General features: G+C 31.9%; 1 protein-coding gene, 1 long non-coding RNA gene and 2 pseudogenes across 2 annotated transcripts; 1 reads left to right on the forward strand and 3 right to left on the reverse strand.

The window, feature by feature from the left end:
• Positions 1-17: 17 nt before the first annotated feature.
• On the reverse strand, positions 18-824 carry LOC146923093 (uncharacterized; annotated as a pseudogene).
• Positions 825-1546: 722 nt separating this feature from the next.
• On the forward strand, positions 1547-2300 carry LOC146923094 (uncharacterized; annotated as a pseudogene).
• A 640-nt stretch (positions 2301-2940) lies between these two features.
• Positions 2941-7231, reverse strand: CRCK1 (calmodulin-binding receptor-like cytoplasmic kinase 1). Its single transcript, XM_085715830.1, has 6 exons — positions 6825-7231; positions 6262-6506; positions 5660-5825; positions 5335-5424; positions 4412-4707; positions 2941-3525 (listed from the first exon to the last, which is right to left on the reverse strand). The coding sequence occupies exons 1-6, from the start codon at positions 7060-7062 to the stop codon at positions 3190-3192; spliced, it is 1371 nt and encodes a 456-aa protein (XP_085571956.1). The 5' UTR covers positions 7063-7231; the 3' UTR covers positions 2941-3189.
• Positions 7232-10738: 3507 nt separating this feature from the next.
• On the reverse strand, positions 10739-11566 carry LOC146923096 (uncharacterized). Its single transcript, XR_015010886.1, has 2 exons — positions 11487-11566; positions 10739-10999 (listed from the first exon to the last, which is right to left on the reverse strand). It is a non-coding gene; the product is annotated as an uncharacterized LOC146923096 (long non-coding RNA).
• Positions 11567-12098: the final 532 nt, after the last annotated feature.

Below are 12098 nucleotides of genomic sequence, written 5' to 3' on the forward strand. Positions count from 1 at the left end.
TCATTATGCGATATCCTTTACTCTTGTAAAGGGATTGCTCCAGTTAGTTCATTGTTGCTGAGATCAAGGTGTTGCAATTGGGAGAGATTTCCAAGTTGGAAGGGAATTGCTCCAATGAGTTCATTGTTGCTGAGATCAAGGTGTTGCAATTGTGAGAGATTTCCAAGTTGGAAGGGAATTGCTCCAATGAGTTCATTACGGCAAAGATTAAGGTGTTGCAATTGTGAGAGATTTCCAAGTTGGAAGGGAATTGCTCTATTGAGTTCATTAACGCCGAGTTCAAGGTGTTGCAATTGTGAGAGATTTCCTAGTTGGAAGGGAATTTCTAGTTCATTACTACTGAGATCAAGGTGTTGCAATTCTGACAGATTTCCAAGTTGAGAAGGAATCCTCCCATCATAAACACCATTTGAGAGATCAAGGTATTGTAAGTTGCTGAAGGAGCCAATAAATTTTGGGATGTGGCCTCTAGTTAACAAATGACTGAGGTCTAGATATTTTAGATGTTCAAGCTGAATTATTGAAGGACTAATTTAACCACTCAAATTGTGTGTAAACGAACCATGCAGATCAAGTCTCTGAACATAACCTGTGTGATTGTTGCATCGAACTCCCTTCCATTTGCAGCAATCTGCATTTGGGCCGTCCTTCAATGTGGACAACATGCCGTACTCATCTTGAAGGCCTTGTTTGAATTTGAGGAGTGCATGTCTCTCCCACTCTTTACACTTCATTCCATCATTCTCCATTGCAGAGTTGAACCCAACAATGAAGAATAACACAAACAATGCAAGGAATATAAGAATCATATAGTTTCTCATCATAATTTCACCAACAAAATAAACTGAGTTTCTCCAATAGAAAATATACTCTGAAGAGAACACACACGCAGATAAATAAGAATAATATGTGTGAGGTCAATTAGCACTACGTCATTTCCACGATGTTTCCAAGCTGCTTCCTGCTATTCAATTTTTGACGAAATTGTACAATTTTTTTTAAGGTACATTGCACACGTACAGGTTCTAAATTCTTGCACTATTTCCATCATATTTGAAGTTATATTTGAAGTGGTCCTTTTATATCCAAATACAGAAAGCATCTACTTTTCCTTGAAAAGTAGGTAGTGGCCGAATTTGGAAAAGTTGGTGTCATTGGTCTCTTGTGGACCCATTTCATAGTAAATTGCAAAAACCAATAACATAATTGGTTTAGAATTGTGTAAATGAAGAAAGATTAAGTGATTTATGACTAATCTCATAATTATTACTCTTTACAAAAGATAGAATCATTTTGATAGGCTTGTAACGTGCATCACATGGATTAACTTGATAACAGAACAGAAGTGCCATCATTTGCTTTGAAAAACTACAAAACCTCAATGCCTAATAAAACACAGTCACAGTAAATATTCAAATAAATTCCATTCATTCATAATTAGTGCATAAGAATAGGCATTCATCCTAAGTATAATCAAACGGTCAAAAGGGTGTAATGCACACTGCTAATCAAAGTACATTATTTCTATAACAGAAAAACATAACCAATAATTGATCGTAGCCCACAAAATATCAGAAAAATTTTCTCACATTCTTTCACTTTGGAAAAATCAATTTTTTTTTTTAATGAATATGAATCATACGATTTAGCACAGAAAACAACAGAGGAGCCTATTCCAAGTAAAGTTGCACAAAGCACAGTCACATGTTTCTACCAAGCAATCGTAGCTGGATTTTGAAGAAATGTCTCAGTTTTTTGCGCAAAAATCGTATGAACCATCCGGTACACGTCACGGTCAATAGAGTAAGAGGCAAGTCACAGTTCAGCTGCAAGATTGATGTGAAGCCATGGTCCTTTTGGAGTAAAAAAGGGTACAAAACATTTGAGGTCTGAGGGAACCAAGTGGAAGTTTATTGGGATCTTTGGAATGCGAAATTCACCGGTAGTCCTTAACCGAATAGCGATTACTACGTAGCGTTAGTTTCCCACGAAGAGGTTGTTTTTTTCTTGGGAGATTACAAGAAAAAGGCATACAAAAGAACAAAATCTAGGCCTGCACTTGTCAAGGCGATGTTACTTGTGAAGAAAGAAAACTTTTTCCGGAAGACAAGTTTCTCTACGAAGGGGAGGTTTGATGAGAAGAAAAGACAGAATGAGATTGTTGTTGATAGGTTAACAGGTAATAGTACTAATGATTAGCATTGATGGGATTGTACTAATGATCTACAGTGCCTACACGTCCTGTCAAGTGTTCGTGTTAGAGTTTGTGCTTCTTAGGCCACAAGTCATCCATCTGTTCAAAAATGTAGAAACATGAACAACAATGAAAATATGTTTATTATTTTCTAATGCATTACACACAATGGATTCACAAAATATCCAACATGTTAAATACCAACTTATCATGTCCATGCCACTGCAGTGAGTTAGCAAATCCATAAATGATGAAATTTTAACTAATCAAGCCAACAAATGCAAGAAATGTGTGTAGCCACAATAAACAATTATTTTGCAGAAAGTTTAACTAAATGTCATCTTCATCCTTAGCAGCAGTGTAAAGTAAACATATCTTCATCCTTATTCTTATATTCATTATTATTTCAACTTTTTTTTAACTAATTTGTCCAACTGTTCATCTTTTCATTCTCTCTCCTCTTATATATGCCAGATTGTTCCACATAAACCTCATAAAAAAATTCATGTATTTTTCATTTATTAAATATATGATATCAATCAGTAGGGTATAATCAAAGAGTAATGATATTTTGACATCCATTTGATGACAACTTTGTTGACAACCTTGTTTTTCTCACTTCTTATTGGTCAAAAACAATTGAGAGAGAAAAAGGAAGAGAGAGGATAACAACATCATGTGAGTATGAGAGAGAAAGTTGTCCAAAAGTTGTCAAAAAGTGGTTGTCAAAATATCATTTCTCATAATCAAAAGGTCAGCAAAACTACAATCATATTGAAGCCAAACTGGCATACACCATTGACTATGAAAACGATGGTTGTAAATTGCGGTCTGCAACTGCAATTGTGGCCACAATATAACAGTTTTAGGTCTCCTCAATGGCATCACAACTGCAATTACGTCCACGTCTGCCTTTTACGGCATTATAGATTCACATCATAACCACGACCGCAACCGCAGTTTAAAACCAGAACAATTCAAACAATAAACAAATTTCATAAATGAATGTGATTAGGTGCAGAGGAAAATTTGTAGCTGTCATCATCTTCAATACCAAATGTTATATGCTTATTCTTTTCTCTTTGAGGAAAATTTTCAGATTGATGAGAAGGTAAGGTAGGAAGAGGAGTGGTTTCATCTTTAAAATCTTTACGGATTCCCCACAGAACCTCTGCACAATTCTTCATAGGTGGCCTTGAATGTATTGAAGGTGCCAGGCATTGAAAAGCTAGCTTGAAAACCTTCTTCACTACCTTGATGGAGGCTGGACTTCTTCTCAGTCTTGGATCCATTGCAAACACAGCGTCTCCGTTCTTGAGCATCTTCATTGCCTGCATGCATACATGCAAATTATGTTTGGGTAAAATCTAATAAATGCAGCCATTTAGTTTTAAAAATTTGGCTCGGACTCAATTCAACTCTACAAAACTAGCTTGTAAAGTCAAGTATGTCTGACACTTATATTATCCAACATAGGACTCTCCACACACCCCACCACGCAGACATTTGGAACGTGAATATGAGTGATTTTTGGAACTAATTTTAACTGTCAGACTCTTACTTCAGCTAAACATGATGACTTTGATGCAAATTTGTTTTGAACAAAAACAGAATTTGACTTCTCTGGCCATAATATGTAGTTTTTAGAATGCGTGAATTTGTTGACTTTGCACTTAAAAGTTCATGTTGATATTAACAGATCAAAATGAATCTTCTAAGTTATACTGCTACATATTTCAAAACATGAAGGCGAGTCAATAAACCTACGATATGGCCTTTAAAGTACAATGAGCATGATTAGAATATATTGGATACTGCACAAGATTCACTTTATACTTTCTAAAAAATTTATTAAATTTTGTTGCTATTCACAAGTAATTGAAACAAAAACAGATTAATCCAAAGTGATGTGTTCATGTAGTAAAAAATATTGTGAAAGTGGTTGGTTCTCAGGGTGTGTGAGGCTTATAAACCCCGAGGCAGTGCAGTCAAAGTATTGGCCGTAATGGATTTTTTTAAAACCATCATGGCCAATTTGTGAATGATGGCGGCACCATGGCATTATATAGCGAATTTTCGGATTTCCACCATGGTCCGCTATCGATAAAACTGCCTAGAAGGACCAAGTTCGATTTCTAATCATATAAAAAATGTTGTAAAAGTACTATTGTATTTTATTATTTTTTGTAATGCTTATAGGAGATTTAACATACATACCCATCTGATTGTGACTCTCTCATCAATTTTCTTCTTTGGTTCAACTGGATGTCTTCCTGTCATCATTTCAACAAGCAATACGCCAAATGAATAAACATCACTCTTTTCTGTGAGTTGATAAGTTCTCAAGTACTCAGGATCCATATATCCAGCTGTTCCTTTAACTTGAGTTGAAATATGAGTTGCACCAGGGTCTTCAGACAATCTTGCGAAACCAAAGTCTGCCACTTTAGCCCTTAGATTCTCACTAATTAGGATGTTTGATGCTTTGATGTCTCTATGTATAATTGGATTATCTGTCAAATAATCAACACAAAATTCAGACATTCAATAGTTATCAGTATCTTACTATACGTGTGAGTTCTATCTTGATTCGATACAAAGTCGCACTCAATCTATATGAATCCCTAATGTGTATTGATTGTGAACATGAGTATCATATTGAATCCTAATTCATTATGGCGAATCTCGATTCACTATGATGTATCTCGATTTATTCCAATGAATCACTACTTAAACTTAACGTACTCAGCCACTTATTTTGTCAACTTTGTATATTTTCCATTTAATTATGACTTGAATCTTCAATTACTTTGAGGTTCATACATGATATATCAACTTTTAATATAACTATCACTTGTGTTTACGTTTACTTAGAAATATATCTTACAGTTCATAATAAAATCTGATTCACAATTCGGAAAATAGTTCATCCGATTCTCGATATGTTGAATCTACATTTGATAACCATTTTGTTACCATTATATTAACAATTTGAGGAATTGAGATAAAATGAACAAGACATGTAAGGTTAAATGAACAGATATTGCTAATAGCCTTCCCTGATTGTACAGTTAGATACACTAAAATTTATAAACAATTCAGATATGTTGTAACATATTATTGCTTTCTATGTGACATACCTGTGTACATATGAAGGTAAGTTATTGCATGAGCTATATCAATTGCTATGTCTAGACGCTCACCAATTTCTAGTCCGTCACCCCGAATACCTGCATCAATAATTGACTACTTTTAAGCCTCCTATTGTTAGAACAATAACCCCAGTTTAAAGAATAAAAATACAGAAAAAATGCAAAAAATTAGCACACGATGTATGGTAACTAAGTTCGGCCAATTATTCAGTAAATACTACGGTTCATATTACATTAAATCTGCCCACTTATTTATCAGTAACTACGAGCCATACCCAACACCTTTGTACTATATTGCAAAACCAGAACTTACCATCTAAATGTTCTCTAAGATTTCCATTCCCAACATACTCAACAATAATAAGCTTCTCATCTCCATGTTCCAAATATCCATATAACCTCACAAGATTCAGGTGCTCAATTTTTGATAAAGTGTATATTTCATTCTTGAATTCATATAGGTGACTCTGCAAAGCTTCCTGTATAAAAACACAAAAACAAACTTCACTACATTGGAAAAATTCCAAAAGAAACATATGTTAGTAAAAATTCTCTTGAGTTTGTTTGGATTGACTTAATTTACTTTATCTACTGACATAAGCACTTCTAAAACTTTGAGAGAGAGCTTGTGGAAACAACTTATTACGTTTGTAGCCTTATTTTCATAAGCAATTCAGGCGATAGCATATGAAAATAATTTATAGCGACATGAAAACATTTTGCCTTTATTTTATCGTTTGTTATAGAAATAGTTATTCATAAGCACTTGTATGATTATAGTTTAAGCTATAAGTGCTTAAACAGACAGTCTCGGTATCTACCTAAATGCATAATTTCATCATCTACAGTTACAAATGGAACAAGTTAAGGATATTAGAAATTGTGAACAGACGAACATTATGCTATGCTAAATACCTTCTTGGCGCGCTTCACGGCGACAATTGTTCCATCATTAAGCTTTCCTTTATAGACAGTTCCAAATCCACCTTCTCCAATTTGATTATCTGTAGAGAATTTTGCAGTTGACTTGTAAATTTCTTCAAAAGTGAAATTCCCAGTTCCCAGCTGTTCACTTGTAGTACTAGATGATGCATAGGAAGAAGAAAATCTCCATTTTGATGAATTCTTGTTACTACTTTCGGATGATAAATCAGTTGAAGCTGCAAATTAAGATACATCTTAATCAATATTGGAAAATATCAACTTACTTTTTCCGGTCTATATACCGGTCACAATATGACTAATTTCTGGTAGTGTACATATTGAAATGACTTTGCATGCATATACTTTTTGCCATGATTTGATCATAATTTTACATAAAGGGTTGAGCATAATCTATTTTTGGTCTTAACTCTTAATCCTCCGGTACCAGAGGAAAAGGATCCTGATAATCCAAAGTTCAGCCGAGAGGTTGAATACAATAAAAACATTTCAAATAAACTAAAAAGTAAATAAATATTGTTTTTCATCATACTTACATGATAACATCAATCTTGGTTTTGATGTATTCTTTCTGTCATCACTTCCAGTAATTTTTGAAGCTGTTTTTCTTCTGCCAGAGAAAATCAAAGCAAATATTTTGACAACAGATTTGAAACTTTTCAGTGCTGAATTCTGCTTCTTTGTTGAATCAATTTCTGAATTATGTTGAAAATTAGAATTATTTGTTCTTTGACTAGACTGATATTGCAAATTGGTGCTTGCTGATTTCTTCATTTGTTGATACCAAAGCTGTTGTTGAAGATCCACAGATCATTTCTTGTACCAAAAATTTAAGATAAATGTTATATGATATGATATGCAATCATTGCATTTGGTCTTTTCTTCCCTTATAATTTATTTCTCTAAGACCATTTCTTCAAAGAGATTTTGTTTCAGTCCAACCAAAATGAGTTGCTTGCTATACTAGTTTTAAATGTTATTGTTTAGGTAACATTTTACAAGTCAAAGATATACAAATATTTATAGCTTTTGGCCCCATGACGAATTCTAATTGTTGTATTATCTTTGATTTCGCCCTTATAATAGAAGCAAAATATATTTTGTCATCTTATAATTCATATTATTATTTTTTATGAAATAGTTATCAATTTTAATATTTTAATTAATTCAAATTATTTATCACCTTAAAGATGACACTTCCTAAATTTATTATCAAATTAAAAAAATGGAATTATATAATTTAATTAAATCACATGTAATATATAGTTTTTTTTAGATAAGATTCATAAGAATGTTTTCATGTAGATATAAACAATACTTTTGAATTTATTTTATCTTAAATATATAAAGTACTTTTTATTACATTTTGTGGGAAATGGTTAAGTATATATCTTAATTTTAATTTAAGTGGGGATAAGACTGAAATTTAATTAAAATAGTAAGAGAAAATATTAATATATAAGTTAGTGAGATATCCTCTCAGAAAAAAAGTTAAGAGAGATATAATTGTTTACCAAACCCTTCAACTTTTATGAAAAAGGTTTATGAACTACTTATTAAAAAAAATGTTTATGAACAACTTAAATAAGTTAATAAACTATAGATTTTGTGGAATGTTCTCTATAATTCAATATTTATAACTTTTAGTTGGTGCTCCTCTAAATCGGCACCTCTTTGTAATATTTTGGTAGGTTGGTTTACCTTTTGCATGTCTTGTGCACGGTAAATTAACCTAGTCTATAATATATATCTCATTTTAGTTTGTTCAAAAAAAAATATTTATACATAGAATAGAAACAAAAGTGCACTTGTTATGAAATAAACCGTACATTCGTCTTATTGTAACTTTAAAGATTAATTTTTATTTCATAAAATTTATTAACTATTTTGTTTTTTTTTTTTTTGTCTTGTTTTTTGAACTTTTGTTAGCATAACTAAATACTAAAAATTATTTTTTAAAACCGAGGAGATTCTAATTTACTTCATCCGCTTCAAAATGAGTGTCGTTTTAGGTGTTTACACATATTAAGTAATGCAATTATTAAAAGAAAGACAATGGTTATTTTACCAAATTATCCTTATTAACTATTGGTTAGTTTTAAAAGTAATACTTTGGAAGTAGTGTGCAGAGTATTAATTGGAGGGTACAATTGAAAAGAAAAAGTTATTATTGCATTGGAAACTGAAAGCGACACTAATTTAACTATTGGTTAGTTTTAAAAGTAATACTTTGGAAGTAGTGTGCAGAGTATTAATTGGAGGGTACAATTGAAAAGAAAAAGTTATTATTGCATTGGAAACTGAAAGCGACACTAATTTTGAAACAAATTTTTTTAGTTAAAGCGACACTCATTTTGAAACGAATTGAGTAGCTATTTTGTTTTTTTTTTCTTGTTTTTTGAACTTTTGTTAGCATAACTAAATACTAAAAATTATTTTTTTAAAACCGAGGAGATTCTAAATTGTGCCAAATTTCCAATCTCGTCTATAGGTACAAAGTCAAAGTAGGAAGAAAAAAAACCAAGTCAAAGTTGCTGTTTTTTTAGCTCCGCTGTAATGAATGCCAGGTCAATAGCCTATAGTAGTTGGACATGATTAATAAATACCGTCATATCATATCTCCAACTGTGATTCCTTGGCCGATATGGTCATTCATTTCAGTCCCCCAGCTAAGGACGGCTGGACAAGTCGATAGGGCCATTTCTCCTTACTTTTTTGAGAGTAGTTAGGTGAGAGAGACAGGTTGAGAAGAGAAGAGAAGAATTTGAGAGACTACTTGACATCAATTTAAAATCTAAAATATATACTTCATTCATTCGATCACATTTATAAACTGAAAACAATTTTTTAAATTCTTTGAATAATGTATTCGGTCATAAATATACGTTAGATACATTAATTATTCAATATATTTAAAAAATTGTTTTTTATTTATAAATGTAACCGGAAAAAGTATAAGGGATCAGTCACGCAATTAAACTTGATAAAATTTTATTTTTAACCTTGTTGAGAATTGTGGTGAATGTGTTGGACAATATCGGTGTAACTCAAAAATATAGTAATTTTGTCTTCTCTATTTCTCATCACTCGCTCTTTTGTTCTTGAGTAAGAATCAAATTGATACTCTAAAATTTACGGTATACATTTTATTTCTTGCATCAATTATTTGTACTAGATCTCTTGGTTCCACTCATATTCTCCAATTTGGATTCTCTCATTCCCCGTTCTCTTTTGTTTTTCCGTTTGTGTCTATCTTTCTCTTAATCTTCTCTTTATCTCTTGGCCTTATTTTTTACTCTCTCTCTCTATCTCTCTCTCTCTCACGTGATCTTCTCACTTTAAATTTAGAGAGAGATAGATACAATTTGGTGAAGGAGGGAGAATGATAGAATGAGGGGAAGAAGAGGATCCAAATCCCATATTCTCTTCTATCAGACATCATATTATATAACATACATTTTTCGCATTTTTCTCTTCCCTCACTTGCTTCAATTTCCTCCAAACAAAAGTCACTACGATCAACAGACAATAATAACACTTAATGATCTCAATTATATGCATAACTCTTCTACCTATTCAGAAATATTTTCATTTTTTTCTTGAATTAACCTTATATTTTTAGCAGATTCTTCGAATATCTCAAGTAGAAGTATTTCTTTGTCCCCAACTTCTAACTAGGGATGGGCACAGTTTGGTTCAGAACCAAAACTGTGTGCAAACTGAACCAAACTATAAGGGAACAATTCGAATTGAACTGTACCGATCTTCAAACTAGTGCACTGTTTCGTTTTTTAAAAAAAAAAAACTGAACTGTTTTCACATAAGTAAACATTTCATAAATAAGAACAGTATTCTTGTTGAAATTTATACATACTCACTCAACATTTTCAAAGTTTGTTTTGTGAATAACAGAAAAGAAAATATGGTTTCTTCATCCTCCGAACCTGAGCAAGCTTCGAAGCATTTGAGATTACTTGATGGGCCAATAACAAATTCAAAACGTAAACAACAAATTATAGCTACATTGAAAGAACTGATTGCAGCTAAACAGTTGTGAAGATGAAACCCATAGAAATTTTGGTTCAATTTGGCAAACAAACTAACAATACAGTGAAAAATATTAGCAAACAAACACTGTAAAAGAACTCAACAAAGAAAACACAGTGAACAAATCAACGTTTTTGCTTCAATTTGGGTTCAAATTCAGTTTTGGTTTTTTTTTTTTATCAAAAACGTTCAGTTATTAACTGCTCCTTTAAGTATGGATCAGTTCATAACTTCTACATAGCGGTTCAGTTCAATAGCAGTTCGGTTCAGCAGTTCGGTTCAGTTTTTGGTTTTTTTGCCCACCCCTACTTCTAACAAACATAAAAGTGTTCTGCACTTCATACCATACAATGGTTAAAATGCATGACAGAAGTGTGTGGTGGGCCTATAACACACATGTCTCTTAGTCGAAACCAAGTTTTGATACCAAATGTAACACCGTTCTTAATTTATCTAGAATATTATCAAGTCTACAGTTTCACACTTAACGATAAATTACATGCTTGTCTTAAACATAACATATAGAAAACATAACAAAACAAAGTTCGCCACAAGAGATAGCATAAATACATGTCTTAGACAACAAGAACATAGTAACAACATAACATAGATGAACTTCAATACTAGGTAGCCTTCTCTTTTCCTTTGGATACCACCAGCTTATCTGAAATAGAACACAAAACTAAAGGGGTTAAATTATACCCTTTCTGATGTATTTCCCTCACAATAATAAAAGCAAGTGCAATAAATCTTAACTCCAATGAGGTTGACAAACACAAACCACGTGCACAACAATAAAATAACAAATTTCTACACAATCCTTGTACATTATGTAATTTTAAATTTATAATGAATATATTCTTTTAGTTTAATTAACTCAAAAATAAAAAATAAAAAAAACTAATCTTTAAGATTAATTAAACATTTTCTAACCAACTATATTTATTAATTAAACAACTCATGTCACGCTAAGATTGGAGGAGGGTTTATTTAGGAAAATATTTTTAAAAAAGGGTTGAATAAAAAAATCCATGATATCTCTTTGTGTGACAATTTAACGATATTTAACCAGGCCTTGAACCTATATGATAACAATTCACAAGGCTATATAATTATCAAATGTAAAAAAGATAGAATGAGGTGAGATTTACTTTTTGGCTTTGATGAGTTTCTAGCTTTTGAGGGCTTCTTCGAAGGTTTTCCCTTTCCTTTAATTTGTGACCCCCCAGCATTACCTATATAAAATATTGAAGCCATATGTTAAAAATGCAAACACAATAATAGTATCTTTTCTTAAGAACACGTGGAAGAAGTCTACACTCAAATAATAGCAAAGTGAATTAAAAATGGAAGAAAGTCTGCACTTAATAATAGTAAAGTAAATAATACCATTTATTGATAAACAAATTAATAGTTGATAAACATATTTTTTATTTTATACATTTTAAATCACCTAAAATTCTATTTTTGCATGGGGCGTTTAGCATGGAAAAGTGATAGTTTTCCCCCCATGTAAAAGTTGCACCATAAACCACTCATATAATAATTTATTTATTAAACGGTTGAGATAAGAGTCAGACAACATGAAAATATCATTTGTGACAGATCTTGTACCAAAAAAGAGATGCTACTTTTGATTAAAATATGCAACCTCAAACCTAGAAAATAAAAAATAATTCATCTTTCTACAAAAATGTGTTTCAATTTCACTGTATCCATACTCATCTCTTCTCTTTAATATGATTATTGTTGGATCTTAAGGA

The sequence above is a fragment of the Medicago sativa genome, chromosome 5 (genome assembly GCF_051527215.1).
Source record: "Medicago sativa cultivar Bolivia chromosome 5, Bolivia_mono, whole genome shotgun sequence".
Lineage (NCBI taxonomy): Eukaryota > Viridiplantae > Streptophyta > Magnoliopsida > Fabales > Fabaceae > Medicago > Medicago sativa.

What these genes read in the sequence shown, in the direction of transcription:
- CRCK1 (XM_085715830.1), bottom strand. Translation starts at nt 7,062, where the DNA reads ATGAAGAAATCAGCAAGCACCAATTTGCAATATCAGTCTAGTCAAAGA. An exon ending in ACCAAGATTGATGTTATCAT is followed by an intron (nt 6,507 to 6,824) that starts GTAAGTATGATG and finishes CTTAATTTGCAG; the next exon opens with CTTCAACTGATTTATCATCC. An exon ending in CCGTGAAGCGCGCCAAGAAG is followed by an intron (nt 5,826 to 6,261) that starts GTATTTAGCATA and finishes GTTTTTATACAG; the next exon opens with GAAGCTTTGCAGAGTCACCT.